Source organism: Ursus maritimus, unplaced genomic scaffold (assembly GCF_017311325.1).
Source record: "Ursus maritimus isolate PB19 unplaced genomic scaffold, ASM1731132v1 scaffold_19, whole genome shotgun sequence".
Taxonomy (NCBI): Eukaryota; Metazoa; Chordata; class Mammalia; order Carnivora; family Ursidae; genus Ursus; species Ursus maritimus.
In genome coordinates, this window is record NW_024424341.1 from 15443942 (window position 1) to 15460575 (window position 16634).

Consider the following 16634-nt stretch of genomic DNA (forward strand, 5'->3'; position numbering starts at 1 on the left):
TCAGTGGCTGAGTCTGGTTCCACTCTCTGTCTGGTCAGTAGCCGGCCCATCCCAAATGGTTCCTAGCACCAAGCAGAAAGGACAGAATAACCTCGGGGAGGACTGATGCGAAGCAGGTGCCGCTGCTAGATGTCTGCTGACAGAGCACATGACTTCATGCTAAAGGTTGCACACTGGCGAACTACTGTTTGCATCTTGCTTGCAAATCATTTTAAAACAACGTAATTAGTTGCCAACTTTTAAACATCAACAGACCTCCCATAAAAATCAGGATTTCCACTTTATTCAAAAACAAACAAACTTAAGACCTGGGGTGCCTGGGTGGCTCGGTCGGTTAAGCGTCTGCCTTCAGCTCAGGTCATGATCCCAGGGTCCTGGGCTCGAGTCCTGCATTGGGCTTCCTGCTCAGTGGGGTGTCGCTTCTCCCTCTCCCTCTGCCTGCAGCTTCCCCTGTCAAATAAATAAAATCTTAAAAAAACAAAAAAACCACAACTTAAGACCTGCAACCCTAAACTTTGATTCTCTCAGTGCTGTCACTTCCCTCCCACTTCTCAACACTGAGGATGAAGGCTGCTCACCAGTTATGATCTCCTATCTATTTCACATCCTGTTTTACTTTATGTTCACTGTTTGCTTCTATTACCTACTTGGCTCCTATAGACACCTAAAGTCGCCATTGCCCCTCCATTTCTTCATCCCTGCTCTATCTAGCGTTTCCTTCAAGGTATTCCACTTGTCCTCCAAAGTCCAAAGGATTATACCCACATTTTCAACATTGCTGGACTGGACAAGCTGAATGGCAAGACAAAGACAGAGACGTGGCTTCTGTTTACATTCGGAACACCTCACACACCCACTGGCTTACAGGCGGCTGAATAGGCCTGCAGACTTCGGGGCCACTCCTACCCTTTCTTCCCATTAAAGAAAAACATAACATAGGAGACAGTGGTGGGGTCTACAGTAACTTTATTTTAACAGAGAAACCAGGCTGTGAGAAGTCTACATGATTGGAGCAGATGGTGGTTATCTTTCCAAAAGGGTGAAGCCTGAGCCCAGCTGGCAGCACACAGAGATTAAAACCAAAGCGCAGAGATCCGCTTTCGTGGTTGTGCCCCGCATCGCCGGCTCACGATGTGAGATGAGAGACCGCACAACCGTACTGAATGAAGAGGTCCAATCGGGCAGAGGCGACATCCCGACAGCAGACAATCAATCACTGAAGACGATGCTGAACTCAAGAGCCGTTACTTACTCTCGGCTATTCTCTGATGAGAAAGGTGAGGGTATGGGAGGAGCAGGAAGTTATCTTTTTCGCTCTTCAAACAAAGAAAGCCTACAGGATGGGGCAGGTGGTCAATGAAGCAGTAGCACAGGATGAAAATCTAGGCTAGTTATAGATCTCTGTGCTCAAGGAAAAGAACAGCGATGATAAGGGAAAAGAGAGGAACATTAAAATGCCCGCAAGTATTGAAAAGCAGCTTTTTTTCCCCCTTAAATAAGACAGGAGACAGCATCGTTCTATCTTCCTCACTGCAGTGGCAGCAGGCTTGCTGGTTTTCACGAAACATGGTTCCTGTAACGAGGTCTGTTGATAAGCTTGCTCGATCGCGGGAGGACAAACACGAGCTGCCTGCGAAGGTTAGAACGAGCTCTTCCCATGACACCTCCTGTAGCTGCTGTTCTCATGCTGGATCTGCAGAGGCACCCCAACACCGTAAGGTGCTGCCGTTAAAGCTTCTGAAATATTGCAATGGCATGACTGACGGGGTTTTTGGGCTACGTCTTTCTTGTACATGTAAACTCTTTTGGAACAGCTGAGGTTAAAGGATGAGCAGGAGTTTGGTTTTGAGCCACAAAGTTTCAGACACCCGCCACAGATGCCTCTGCCCTATTTCACTACAGGTTCTCTTCTGCGAAACACATTCAGTGGTTGAGTGTTAACTACTGTCGTTGAAAGAAGGGACCTGCTTGCCACCATCCACCCTCCTCTCTCCGTGTGAATCTCACAACAGCAGGGGCCGTAGGCAGGAAGGCTGTCTCTGGTTCCTCTCACCAGGGAAATTACTTGGTGACCTGGTGAATGGCATGGGCAAGGTAGCCCACGTTGCCGGAGGTGACCCCTGCCACAGAGATGCGGCCGTCCTTTGTCATGTAGATAGAGAACTCCTTGGTCAGCCTCTCCACCTGCAGACAGGAGAGCATAGGAGCCAGTTCTAGGCAGGGGGATTTGCCCAGCCCAGGTGTTAAGACACGAAAATAACAGAAACTCTATTTTCTCGCTTAAACCCTATTCTCAGAATTTGGTGGGCTAGCATAGAGAGAAGGATAAAAAACCATCTTAAAGTCAGATGAGGAATACTGAGGTGTGAACAGGTGAAAACAAATCTTAGATCCAGCATTTGTAGAAAAAACAGATCCAGAATCCAGCTATGGAACAGCTCAGCTACGTCTCCAAACAATATTCAGGCTCCTGCTTGTTCTGCTTATCTCTTCAGAGAAGCAGCAGTGGTCATATAAAAATGACCAAATCACGCTCTGCTTTTCAGCAGTTTGCAACCTCATGGGGGGTGCAGACAGGGAAACGACTAGTAACAAAACAAAATGAATGCTATACTCTTCCTTTACCTAAAAGGACTCCAAAATGACTGTTTTAAGGGTAATCTGAATAGGTAGGGGATCTTTGAGGAATTCTAGTACTTGAGGACTGATCAAGTGGTCAGCTGGGGAGAAATCAGCGCCCACTCACCTGTTCGGGCTTTAGTCCTGTGAAACAGAACATGCCAATCTGGTCAGTGATGTGCTGCCAGCTGTGGGAGGAGCCCTCCTTCTTGAGGTTGGAGACCAGCTGAGTCCGCATGCTAATGATGCGGTCAGCCATGCCTTTTACTTCCTGCAACCTGTGAAAAAAACAAAACAAAACAAAAACCCAAAACCCTGGGATGCAGCTCAATTCTGGACAAGCACCGACAGATAAGCCACAGCTCACAGCAGTTTTACCTTCCTTGAGTATTACCCTGGTGTGCCTTAATTCTTCGTCCCAACCCATGTCAGACGCTCTCACTGGTTCAGGAAATGAAAAGGTATTTTACAGCACTGTTTTCTATCAGAACACTATTCTGATCAGGTACCTAATGACTAACATAATGGAGTTATTGAGAAAGATGAGGGGCGCCTGGGTGGCTCAGTTGGTTAAGTATCCGACTTCATTTCAGCTCAGGTCATGATCTTGGGGTTGTGGGATTGAGCCCTATGTCGGGTTCTGTGCTCAGCATGGAGGCTGCCTGGCATTCTCTCTCTCCCTCTGCCCCCCTCAACTGCCATGTTTTCTCTCTCGAATAAATGAAAAAATCCTAAAAGAAAAAAAAGATGAATGAATGACTCAAATCTAGGAAGGCTAAGGCTCTCCATCCTTTATGCAGGGGGCAAAAGTTGTGTTTTTTTTTTTTTTTTTAAGATTTTATTTTATTTATGTATTTGAGGTAGTAAGAGAGAGAGAGTGAGCATGAGTGGGGGGCAGATCAGTGGAAGAGGGAGAAGCAGACCTCCTGCTGAGCAGGTAGTCCAGGATCATGACCTGAGCCAAAGGCAGACGCTTAACCGACTGAGCCACCCAGGCGCCCCAAAAATTGTGTTTTAAATAATAGACTATGACCTTATTTTTAACACGGATGGAATACACACTCCTGCTTTTGCAGTTAAGACAGTGAGTGCACTGGGAACCTATGATGTGCCAAGCCATGGGCTAGGCGTGAGGCAAAGGGAGGGTTCAGACATGGTCCTTGCCTTTAAATCTTAAAACTGACACTGGGAACAAACCTGTGAACCACCAACTGGAACACGTCAGGACAAGGTAGGAAGCAACAGAACAGTGCTGTGTTGAAAGCCCCAGGAAGAGAGGGTCAGTTCTATCTGGTGGCTGAAGGCAGTCCTCTGATACACATGGCTCACTCGATTCTGGACACAATCCAGAATTGCCTTCCTTAGAATCTCCCCTTCTCATTCTACTCCTATGGCTCTAGGGGAAATTCCTGCCCAACTAGACGACGACAGTAAAAACATTTATAGTTTACCTCTCTGTTCTAATGTGTTCATGTTCTTAAACCATCTATGATGATGTCATACACAGTTATAACGGGTCACAACTGCCAATTAGAAGTCAAACAAGATTAGTCTTAGTCATTTTTATTTGACTCAGGTAAACATTTAAAATTGGGCACTTGCGCATAAAAACATGGATTTATCCTCTCTGGAAAAAGCGGGCAACGCTTCACTAGCAGTGTAATTACTGGCTGGAGCTGGAGCTCCTGACCCCTCTGGGGATGACATTTGATTTTAAATTTCCTATGGTCCCATCTGTCCAGCTCCATTTACTTTCAGGCTGAGGTCCTAAAAGCATGGAGGCTACGCCCACAGCTAGATCCAGGGCAATGCCAGCAAAGCCCTTCCTCGCTCTTTGGTGCCCATGGAATGAAGTTCTGACTTCTCAAGGTATGGGTGAAGGTGATTCACCATCTGCTCCCAACTTCCCAGCTTTGCTGCCTTCTCCATCCTCCTCCCACTCAGCGTCAAGGCCACAGAAACTACGTGGGACTTTCGAAGCACGTCCTACAGGACGCACATCGTGCTTCTGTGCCTTTCCTCATGCACGGCTCTGTCCGGTTTTCCTTTACCCTTCATTCCCTTGAGGGAAAAAGCCTTCTCTCTTTAAGGCATAGCTCACATGCTGCTGTCTTCATTATGGCCTCCTTTATTCCCCACTAGAATCAACAGCCCTTCGTTTGGCCTGCCTTTATTCTTTGTCTCTTGTATGGACGCTGTACCCGTACCTTCCTCACCAGATTATAAACTCCCCACAGGTAGAAATGCCCCACTCATCCAGCACAGCACCTCTGTTATCTTTGTACGCGACAGACTGCAAAGCTGTACTGAAGCGCACACAGTAGAAAAACCGACATCCTGACAACCATTAGGAAATATAAAAAACCACTTAAAAATAGTAAGTTAAAAAAAAAAGCTTAGTATAATCCTAAGAGACAAAAACAAAACCAAACCTACAACATACATATACAGGAGTAAGGTATATAGTTAGCATGATGGAAAATGGTGAACAGAGACAAAAGGTGGGTTATAATGACTAGATTTATAGTTAATGTTTTCCCTCTCCCAAACTTTCTGAAATGTACTTACACGTTAATTTTATAATGGGAAAAAAGTATAAATTAAAAAGTAGTCAGATTTTTGGTAAGCCTTGCATCGATATATTTAACTAAAAAGAACCGCCCTGAACCAGACCTACTTCAACGTTCCACAGGAATAATTTAATGTAAAAAGAACAGCTGTCATGTGATAAGATAAAGTTCCTTGCAGACAGCGGACAACAGATTTCACTTTTCTCCCCAACAAGCTCAATTAAACAGCTACAAAGATACACTCTTGTCTGACAAATCACACTGTTCATGGCCATCTTGGCTTTTTATTAACTTTGAATTATATAGAGCAGGGGTTGGCAAACTTTTCATTTTTAAATTTTTTATTTAAAAAAAAATTTTTTTTTAAAGCTCCAGTACAGTGGCAAACTTTTTATAAAGGGGTAAATTCCTGTGTTAGGTTTTGCGGGCCATTTGCTCTCTGTCACAACTACTAAACTCTGCTGAATGGCACAAAAGCAGCCACACATGATTCATCAAAAATGGGTGTGGCTGTGTCCCAATAACACTTTACAAGAATAGGGGGCACACTAGACTTGACCCATAGAACACTTTGCCAACCTCTGATCTAGAGCAAAGTTTTCTGAATTGTATGGCATGACCTGTTAGTAGCTCACATATTCAAGGTAGTTGGATGCAACTGGCATTTAGAAAATATCAGAACACATGAAACCTAAGTACTGAGTTTTTGACAACTGTTTCAGTTACGTATATGTTTATAGGTAATGTGTGTTCAGAGTCATTATATAAAATATCTGTCTTATGTGGACTATGGTCAGAGAGACTGAGTAACACTAAGTTAGAGCACAGGTGCCAAGAGATTCAGATGGTAAGGCTAATAAAAACCAAACATAAGCAGAAATACTGATTCAGTGGTAGCTATTATTAGGATAAGAACCAAAAATATGATATTCTTAAAAAAGTTTTCCTATGTAAGGTACTTCAATTTGAACTTAAGTTGGGGGGGCAGGTTTTTTTTTTTTTAAATTAACATATAACATATTATTTGTTTCAGGTGTCTGTGATTCATCAGTCTTACACAATACACAGCGTTCACCACAACACGTAACCTCCCCAATGTTCATCACCCAGCCACCCCATCCTCCCACTCCTCTCCACTCCAGCAACCCTTAGTTTGTTTCCTGAGATTAAGAGTCTCTCATGGTTTGTCTCCCTCTCTGGTTTCGTTTTGTTGCATTTTTTTTTTCAACTATTCCCCTATGATCCCCTGCCTTATTTCCCAAATTCCATATATCAGTGACATCATGTGATAATTGTCTTTCTCTGATTGACTTATTTCATTTAGCATAATACCCTCTAGTTCCATCCACATCATTGCAAATGGCAAGATTTCATTTTTTTTCATGGCTTCGAGGAGAGGGCAGGTTTTACTTAACATGGAGATAATGGAATAAAAAACCCCTGGTGTTTCTGAATTACCTTTGTCTCTTATGCATTTGAAAGGGCTAACAAAATGCACACTCCTCTCTCCCCTCCTCCCCTTCCACATACAGAAGCGGTGTGATATTCTATGTCACCACTTGCCGATTATAAACGAGCTCTCAAAGATGGGTGGCAGGAAAGGCAGCTAGCTGGCTAGGAGCGGCAATGAGCTTTTACCATTGTTTTCGCAGGTCGGGGCTGGTCAGGATGGTCGAGGCAATCCGGGCCCCATTGATTGGAGGGTTGGAATACATGGGACGGATCAAGATCTTCAACTGTGACTCCACCCTCTTGGCTTCATCAGCATCTTTGCAGACCACAGTGAAGGCTCCCACACGCTCCCCTGAAAAGACACACATGGGTCTTGTCTTCTAGTTTTCCAACCTAACACGCAACAGGAAATCACACAGCAGACACCCCACCTCCCACACTGGCATCTCTGGGGCATCCTCTTTCAGCACTTCTTCAATTGTATTAGGACACACACATCACGCCCTGGGTCCTTTAGCTCACCGTATAAGCCCATGTTCTTGGCATAGGATTGGCAGAGACAGACATTAATGCCCTGTTCGATGAAGTGGCGCACAGCCCAGGCATCCTTGTTACCATCACCACTGGCAAAGCCTTGGTAGGCCATGTCAAAGAATGCAAAGAGATTGTTTTTCTGGGAAGGAAAAGAGAAGAGCAAAGCTTTAGGCAGTCCCTCTCAAGATGCCCCACACGCTTGCCTGTGCTTATTGGGACCATGTCTGCCTCACACAGAGTTAACGGTTTTCTCCCCCAGTGGCAATTTGGAGATATTTAATTTTCCTTAAGACGTCATCATATTATTTTTTTTTTTACTTTGGTGGATATGGTCCCTCAAGAAGACATTAGGAAGAGATACTCTTAATTTCAATCTTCCCAGAAAGCTGCTTGATCAAACAGGAAGCTCCTTCCAGGCCCACAGGAGTCTGGGTAATTACTCTGGACCAACACCAATCTTTTCTGGGGCTAATGTTAACTCTGGCAGCCTCGTCTTATACCCATGACTCATGGGATGGCCTCACGAGAACCATCTCATCTTCAAAGTGCTCTGTGAATGCTCTCTTTTTCCCTCTGTTTGATGCCAAAGAAAGGGAAACCAAAAGAAGTGAAAATGCGGACACAAGGCAACAGGAATATTTTCCTCCCTTGGAAATTTTTTTTTTTTTTTAAAGTAAACACTGCCTCCAGTGTGGGGCTTGAACTCGTAAACCTGAGATCACGAGTTGCATGCTCTACCGACTGAGCCAGCCAGGCGCCCCTCCTCCCTTGAAATTGTGACTAGTGCCTTCTCTGACAGCTGACCCTGTGAATGATAATGGCCATGCTGAGGAAATAGGCCAGGAGAGGAGACATGACAAAGCATATAAAGAACGAACAAGTCATCTTGGCCAGGGCAAATGCAGGTGCCAATAACAGACATTCTGGGGCCAGTGGATGCCCACTGGACAAGCTAGCCAATGACAAGATTCCTCAGAATTCCCTACATACAGGCTGAGGAGCAGAAACTATTTTCAAGCTGCTCATGTACCATCAATTAAGAACTGCTAATTATGCAGGGCGTCTGGGTGGCTCAGTTGGTTAAGTGGCTGATTCTTGACTGAGGCTCCGGTTGTGATTCAGGGTTGTGGGATTGAGCCCCATATTAGGTTCTGTGCTTAGCAGAGTCTGCTTGCGATTCTCGCCCTTCGTCTGCCCCTCTCCCCACGTGCATGCATGCACGGGCAGGCGCTCCCTCTCTAATAAATAAAAATCTTAAAAAAACCCCAAAAAACCCAAAAACAAACCCAAACTGCTAATTATGCAAATAAGAAGCTCTTTCCTGACAACTTAACCATGTGGGCTTAAGGGTAATTAATTCTCATTGTTAAGACTTTGCCCAGTTAAGCATCTACGGCCAGTTACTGAACACAGAACTGTGGCCAGTCAGCTCACTCTCCTTACCTTCACCACTGTTGCTATCTCCTTCCACTGCTCAGGGCGGGGGTCCACTCCCGTGGGGTTGTGGGCACAGGCATGCAGGAGAAGAACACTTTGCTGTGGCATTTTCTAAAGAGACAACCAACAGATGACTTTGCAGCTCCGAAGGAGATAACTTACCTGAAATGCCACAGGGTCACTGTTTTGGATCGGTAACAAGGATAATCTGAGATCTGGGAATGAGTTCATCCCTAGTATTCTACGTCAGATGTGGAGAACCAGCTGTGAGACATCACATCTCCACATGGAGGTTTGTTTCTTGTTCCTTCAGCCCTCTTGCCCTGAGAGTCACACCTACCGAAATGTCCTCTACGGCGCCAGTGAAATCGAAGCCGCACGTCTTGGGGTCATAGTACCGGTAACCATGCAGCTGCATGCCAGCGTCCCTGAAGATCGGAGTGTGATTTCCCCAGGACGGTTTGGGCAGAAAGACATCTCGGCTGAACTTAAAAAATCTTTGCTAAACAATGGGATGAAAGGGAATGGAAAAGTGAAGAAGGAAGAGGAAAAATAAAAAAGAGTCAATATATTTTACTGAGGAAGACATTTTTCTCTCTTGAAACTCAGCATCTTGATGAGTGAGAGACAGTAATGGCTCCGCAGCAAGACTGTGAACTGGAATCTAAGCTCTGACAAGTAAATCCACTGTGGAGCCAAGGACCTGTCTAGGCCTCACTTGCTTCATTTGTAAAATGGCAGCAAGTGAACCTCCTTCATAAAGATTAAATGAGTTAAAACAAAAGCTGGTAGTAACAGGTATGTGCTCAATAAATTAGATTTATTATTATGATTATTCTATCTTCCTTGTAATTTCTTCTAAGTATTTTCATTTTTCTTACCCCTGACTCCGTTTACCAGAGAACAGGAACTCTTCCGACTTTGTGGAAAGAAGTCAGCAAACACACATGCAATAGGAAACCCTGCCATCCTCAACTTACAGACTGTCTTACAGCTCTTTCCTGAAGGAGTTTCCAACTCACCAGAAAACTGGCTCCGATCCTCAAGGCCCCAGTTCCAGAAATGGTCTGCACGGTGGCATACTGAAGAAGAGACAGCATGGTCAGTAGGTGCGACACTCTCTAGAGGCCCATAATTAGCAGAACTGAGGCCAAGCCCACAGAGGCACTGCTCTGTACAGTCAGTCCCCTTCCTTCTTCAGAAGCTGAAGACAATGTTCCAAATGGTATTCGGAAACGAGAGAACAGTGCTATTGTCTCATTTCCTCATTTGCTAAGAGACAGACTGACTCTCCTTGTGAGTTCTCGAAAGAGCCATCTCTTCAGTTTACAAAACCTTTGCTGACAGAGACGCTAACCCCTCATGGCCTGTTATCAGTATCATGGCGTATTACATGAGGAATGTTCAGGATACAACCTCTCCCCTCACATGAGAAAGGGCTGATTTATACAGAGAAGAAAGACACTAAGAACAGTCACTACATTAAAATATTATTCCAGAATTATACAAAATTGAATGAGTCTCCGAACATCAAAGTTTCTTGAAAAGCAAGTCAACTTATTATTAGAATAAGTATGACTACATTTCAAAGGCTCAGAAGTTCCATTCAGTTTTCATAATCTGAAAACAGTACCTTTTGAGTAATAGGAAGGTAAATCTGTTTCTTTGAATCAGTCAACTTTAAGGAATAAGAAACCACAGATAATTTTTTTTTTTTTTTAAGGCACCATAGACATTTAAGGTTCTCTGAAACATAAACCTATTTTCTGGCCAGCAGTAGAAGAAATGGGGGACCCTAATAAACTCTTTACAACACAAAGTTTGTCCCTGCAAACTTTGCCATGACAGAAATAAAAACTTAACTGTGGGGGCAACTGGCTGGCTCAGTTGGGAGAGCACAGGACTCTTGATTTTGGGGTTATGAGTTCAAGGCCCATGTTGGATGAAGAGATTATTTAAAAAATAAAATTAAAAAAAAAACCCAACAACAAATAAACCTAACTGTGGATCTGAGAATACTAAAAATTCACAAAGGCACAGCACTTTATGAGGCAAGCTGATGTTACGCTAGATAGATAGAGGTTAAGTAAAAATTACAGAAAAATATGGAAGCTTTCATGAGGGGTTAACAGGTGGCTGACTGCACGGATATCAATCAAACCATGGATTAGGATCATTACTGTCTCTCCCCGGGGAGGAAGTTGTATGCTTTTCTCTTGAGTTAACAAACTAACATGTGGACTTAGACCAGCCTTGTGAATAAACTATTTATTCTGGTCTTGGGGGTGGAAGAGGAGAAATGTTGGCTTAGTTCTGCTACTTTGTATGTTTTTCTCCAGACTTACCCAGAACAATAAATATTTAAATATACACATGTATCCATTAATGAACATATTTGTTTCAAAGGAAAGTAAACTACAGGGCCCGAAGCCACATGTCCTGGGCTGTTCCGCGGCCTGGAGGCATGCCGCCTGCCCAGCGCCACCCCTCTCCTACTCTAAGCGCTGGGCCTGCGCATACTCTGTGGGTGCACGGCCATCTGTTTCTGCAAAGTCTGTGTTCAGTGTCCTTTAGAGACATCTTTCTTCTACAATAGGACGGCCCCCAGGGAGACGGGAGGAGGAGACCCAGCTGCACGACGCTCTCTGGACCTGAGAGAGGAGGGAGGCAGCAAGAAGAGAGCACAATGTCCACACTGGCCATGAAGGGGCAGCAGAGGAGTGCCAGACTGGTCCTGGCCCCAAGAGTCCTGCCTGTGTGCTTCCTCCATCTCAGCTGGAAGCTGAGAACATGAGGGCAGTGGCTAATTATAGGCCTAAAACTGGGCCTTGTTTGGCATTTCTAAAGCATATTCAGTATAAACGGAACATAAGCGTACACAGAGCAGTGTCAACTCTTCAAATTACCATTCCGTTTTCAGGATTACTGCTACATTTTTGGAATGTGTGTTACATGAAATCTTTTATTTAGTAAGTGCCAACCTACTTTCTAAAGAAGAGATATTAGCAATGGTGCGGTCACCTCAAAACAATGATCACGCACAAAGTGATGTATCTTGATTTATTTAAATTATTTCAAATTTGTTCAAACTGTTAAATATAAAGAAAGACTCTGTATGATGCCAGAGTCTGCTCTGCTTACCCGGCCACTTTTCAACACTTCGTTGTTCTCACCCAGGGCTAGCTCTGCAGACGCCTTACAAAATTCAGCAAGCCCCGCGATGGGCAGATATTCTTTGTCCAAATTTTTTGCAGCAATCTGGGCCTCTGCCTAGACAAGAGAAAAGATATCTGTTTAGTTTCTTCTCCTTACCTGGAATTAGTATGATTAATATTTAATGTTTTATAAATTCAGTTTATATATTAAATATAAAGGAAGTAAATAAAGCCTTGTTTTTACTTGAAAATACCGTCCAAGAAAAACAGTAAGTACTACACCTGAAACTAATATGACACTGTACGTAAACTACTTGGAACTTAAATAAAAACTTGAAATTATACAACAAAAAACAAAACACCAAAAAGCCAGCCCTACAGAAAAAATGTAGAATACTTAGTATTTTATACTGTAGAACAGAAGTATGTTATTTTTAAAATTATACTTTATTATTTTTTTAGTTAGGTTTTATATGGATGGGTACACAATGTTCTCTTCGTTAGTATTTAACATACGACATTCTTGGAATGCGTAAGAACAAGGTTTACGAGCAACACTTAAAAGAGATATATGATGATAAAATCAAACTAAATATATAAAAAAGAAGTATTTCAAGGTAAAATGCCAGTCTAAGAACTTCAAAGGTTAATAGTAACAGCCACACCTCTTTGTGCTTTGGAGACAGAGGTGAGACTGTCCCTTACTAGCTGTATGCCCCTGAGCAAATTAGTAACCTTCCTGAGCCTCAGTTTCTTCATCTGTTGAATGGGGGAACAACTGTTGCTGCAACTCTTACGACTGGCTGAAGACGTGATGAAGGAATGTACAGAAGCATGTGGTGGTATTCCAGCTTGCAAAATAGGTAATACTTGCTGAATACTCTAACCTGAGACCAAAGCAATTCCTGCATGACCTGAGACCCAGCAGCTAGCAGTTTTCAATAGGTCTTCTCATCACAATGGCTTCTTGAGCCCTTCTTTTCTACTCGGAGAGTTCTAGAGATGACCCTGAACCCACACTCCCACATGCTTAGACATTTCTTCTTTCAAGGGTTCATTCAGCCCATATTCTTACTTCTGTGGCTCAGGAGGGCCTGAGCCAGCCTGCTGCAGGGCGGTGAGGCTCAGATGATTACCAAGGGCTGTACCCTCACCCAGAAGTATTCCTTTGTAACTTTCATTCACTGTGCCCAGTTCTGCTGTAAGGAGGAATGACGCATCCCCACCTCACTTTCGGAAATGACAAAAAAGCATTCATATATCAACAGATGAGGTATAGATGGAAAGGAAACATACTTTCTTTTAAAAAACTGTTCTAAGTGGATTAATTATTTAAAGTTATAGTGATAACCAATATAAAGACTAGTGATAAAAATACAACAAAAATAAAGCGAATTATTCTATAGTTCAGTATAAAAAAAGGACAGAGCATGCCTGTGCAGGAGAGCTTAAGGCAATCAACATGAGAGAAATGGAAAATAATGGCAGTAACCCTCATCTACAAAGGTCTATTCTTTTTTTTTTAATTTTTTAATTTCTTTTTGATGTAAAGTTCGATGATTTATTAGTTGCGTATAACACCCAGTGCACCATGCAATACGTGCCGTCCTTACTACCCATCACCAGCCTATCCCAATCCCCACCTCCCTCCCCTCTGAAGCCCTCAGCTTGTTTCCCAGAGTCCATAGTCTCTCATGCTTCACTCCCCCTTCTGATTACGCCCCTTTCTTTAAAAGGGCTATTCTTATTACAAAGAGGCAATGTTTAAATTCTTGGTCCTTCTGTGCACTCTCAGGATTAAACATGACCCTATGCCTGCTTTATAGATAATCATATAAGTTCAATTTTGAAAAAGACCAGGTAGTTCTCACCTGTCACTTTTACAGCCAAGGAGACCAGAGCCCAGACAACCTGAATGACTCCAGCAGTCAGTGCCAGAGCTAGAAGCCAGGTCTCAGGACTCCCAGACCAGCACTCTTTCTGCTACTCTCCAGGAGCACTCTTCAGTTTACCCATCCCAAGAAGGCAGGAGACAGATGGCGAACTCACCTTTCGGACACTAGGGAGCACATAAGGCTTTCCATTATCATCCCGGTAGGCACCAACTCCTAGATTCATCTTTTTGCTGTTGGTGTCTCTCTTAAAGGCTTCTGTGACTCCCAGGATGGGATCTGGGGGCCCCATTTCCACATGGGTCCACCAAGAGCTGAAATGGGAAATAAACGAAATCAGTCACAGTAGCTAGATTTCCATGGCCAGACACATCTCAAATTTGCCAAAGCACTTCAGAGAGGAGGGCAGAAGACCAAAGATTTCAGTGTAAATGCAATGAGGAGCAGAAGGGGGATACCTCAATCATCCTGGGGAGGACAGGGTGCATATTTAAGCTTTCACAGTACCAACCTGACCTGAATTCCCAGGCAAAGACTATTTCACATAATTTGGCTGTGAGAAACTGAGAGTGGTAAAAGATGACAAAGAGAAGCAAGCAAGGACCATTGCAAGAGTATTAAGTGAACCCCCCCCCCAAAAAAAAAGGCACTTGGGTTTTATCCTGCTCTCAAACAGGTGGTGGGGTGAAAGACCTGGAAAAACTTGATCAGCTGCCCAAATATGGCTTCCTACTGTGGGGGGTAGAGTGATTTGGCCCTTATTTTTTCCTGCTTTTCCTGATTCAAGGAAACCAGCTCCTAGCAGGGCTGGGCCCAGGGAGCTGCATTTTCCAGTCTGTTCTCTTCCTTGGGAACAGAAAGATTGGGAAATGTTGTAGAGTTCTCAGGCTTTCAAGATACAGAAGGCAAACTGGAGAAGGAAAGGATGTTACGGCCCTTTGGTCCAGTGTTATCCCCAGCCCCATCCCTCAGTATTTGTTGATGCCAAAGACACGAACCCCATGGAATTGGGGTAACTTAGGCAGCAGTACACTGAGCAGTGAGGCTGTGTTGATGAGGAAGTGAGCATCATCATACTCGGTGTAGAAGCTGGCCAGGAGGAAGAGTACAATGGGAGAAATGCTGAGGAATTTGCGGAAGAGGTAAATTGGAGCCTAGAGTCCATCTGTTCCCAGTGTGTCAGTAGCAGAGCCTTTCCTTGGTCAGGGGTCTCAAAGGGTGTCCCTTTCACTGTATAGAAGATGACATACATAGCCAAGTTATGGATGACGTTGGTCAGGGTCCAGATACCAGGCATGCTGTAGAAGGGGATGCTGAGTAGAACATGTGACAGTCCTACCAAGACGATGTAGGTCAGCCAGATGCCCTGACTACTCATCACTTGAGTGTTGGGGGTAACTTTGCTGTGTGCCACCCTCACATTCATCCTGCTGGCTTCAGAAGCCCCTCCAGCTGGAGGTGGGGAACTCGCTTCCATAACTGTGGTCTCCATGAAGCAGCCCGAGGCAAAACTGTTTCTCTGGCTTGTTCCCCACCCGCTACTGATTTGGGGCTTTGTTTCTGGTTCACCTATGGCCAGTAAGCTAGTCCTCATTGGCAGCAATGATGTGAATCTGGTTTTATGATATGACCATTCAGTGATCTTTGAAAATGCAGAGCAGAGATCTACTCTCTGTCGGGTGAGAGATGATAATCTGGTTTGTTGTTTGTTTGACTTTGTTTATTTGAAGCTTAAATCAAGAATTTTGCAGCTCTGGGGTACCTGGCTGGCTCAGTTGGTGGAGCTTGTGACTCTCGATCTTGGAGTTGTGGGTTCAAGACTCACGCTGGGTACAGAGATTACTTAATAAAATCTTAAAAATCTTAAAAAAAAAAAAAAAAGAATTTTGCAGCTTTTTTTTTTTTTTAATCAGAACTGTGAGGTTTCTGTGTTTATTCTTGGCCTGTGGCTGAAGCTGTAAACCTGAAGAGCTTTAAGATCTCTGTGTGTCAGTAATTCAAAAAGGCTTTTTTGTTTTACCTCTGAATGTCTGAATGTAAAATGTTTTCCATCTCTGTAGGGTACTGATACATTGAGATTATAAAAATCTTGGGGCACCTGGGTGGCTCAGTCCATTAAGCGCCCGACTTTTGATCTCAGCTCAGGTCTTGATCTCAGGGTTGTGAGTTCAAGCCCTATGTTGGGCTCCATTTAAAATAAAGTCTCAAAGGCGGCTCTGTTCTGATTGTGTTACAGAGACTGAATTTCTAGTACTTCGAATGTGCTAGACAAAAATTTTTTCTTAAAGAAACGAACTCAAATGTTTAAAAAAATTCGAGTTCACATCAGTGATAAAACCTCTGAGACTAGTTTAACTGATTTAATAAATATAGTTATGTCTTTTATTTATTTATGTTAAGTATGATCCAAGCATACATTTTATGCTGTGGCTTTGTTTTTCCTAAACTTATATTGGTTTACTAATACTATGAGCTAACATTATTCCTATCTAACGTTTAAAACTATGAAAAATGTAAATTTGTGTTCAACTAATCATTATTGTGACATATTTTCACCTCACACTTGTCAGAATGGCTAAAATCAAAGACACAAGAAACAAGCATTGGCTAGGATGTGGAGAAAGAGGAACCCTCATGCACCACTGGTTTCGGAATGCAAGGTATAGCAGCCACTGTGTAAGAGTATGGGCACATGGCTGGCTCAGTCAGTAGAGCTTGCAACTCCTGATTTCAGGGTTGTGAGTCTGAGCCCCACATTGCGTGTCAGGATTACTTAAAAAAGAAAAAGAGGGGTGCCTGGGTGGCTTAGTTGTTAAGCATCTGCCTTCGGCTCAGGGCGTGATCCCAGGGTCCTGGGATTGAGCCCCACATCGGGCTCCCTGCTCTGCTGGGAGCCTGCTTCTTCCTCTCCCACTCCCCCAGCTTGTGTTCCCTCTCTCGCTGGCTGTCTCTGTCAAAAAAAAAAAAAAAAAAAA

General features: G+C 43.7%; 2 protein-coding genes across 2 annotated transcripts in view; both read right to left on the reverse strand.

Moving 5' to 3' along the window:
• Positions 1 to 949: 949 nt before the first annotated feature.
• The window catches only part of GOT2 (glutamic-oxaloacetic transaminase 2), a 24444-nt gene continuing 8759 nt past the window's right edge, over positions 950 to 16634 (reverse strand). The window contains exons 2-10 of the mRNA XM_008702569.2: positions 13817 to 13973; positions 11754 to 11882; positions 9635 to 9694; positions 8953 to 9114; positions 8619 to 8723; positions 7164 to 7314; positions 6828 to 6993; positions 2747 to 2897; positions 950 to 2184 (exon numbers count right to left, since the gene is read on the reverse strand). Coding sequence (XP_008700791.1) covers positions 2062 to 2184; positions 2747 to 2897; positions 6828 to 6993; positions 7164 to 7314; positions 8619 to 8723; positions 8953 to 9114; positions 9635 to 9694; positions 11754 to 11882; positions 13817 to 13973 — 1204 coding nt within the window. The 3' untranslated portion in view covers positions 950 to 2061. The remainder of the gene's footprint in view (positions 2185 to 2746; positions 2898 to 6827; positions 6994 to 7163; positions 7315 to 8618; positions 8724 to 8952; positions 9115 to 9634; positions 9695 to 11753; positions 11883 to 13816; positions 13974 to 16634) is intronic.
• Positions 13984 to 16401, reverse strand: LOC121103421 (ORM1-like protein 2). The gene is given in 2 exon segments (XM_040633391.1): positions 13984 to 14797; positions 14800 to 16401. Coding segments are annotated over 2 exon segments (624 nt in total). The 5' UTR covers positions 15254 to 16401; the 3' UTR covers positions 13984 to 14627.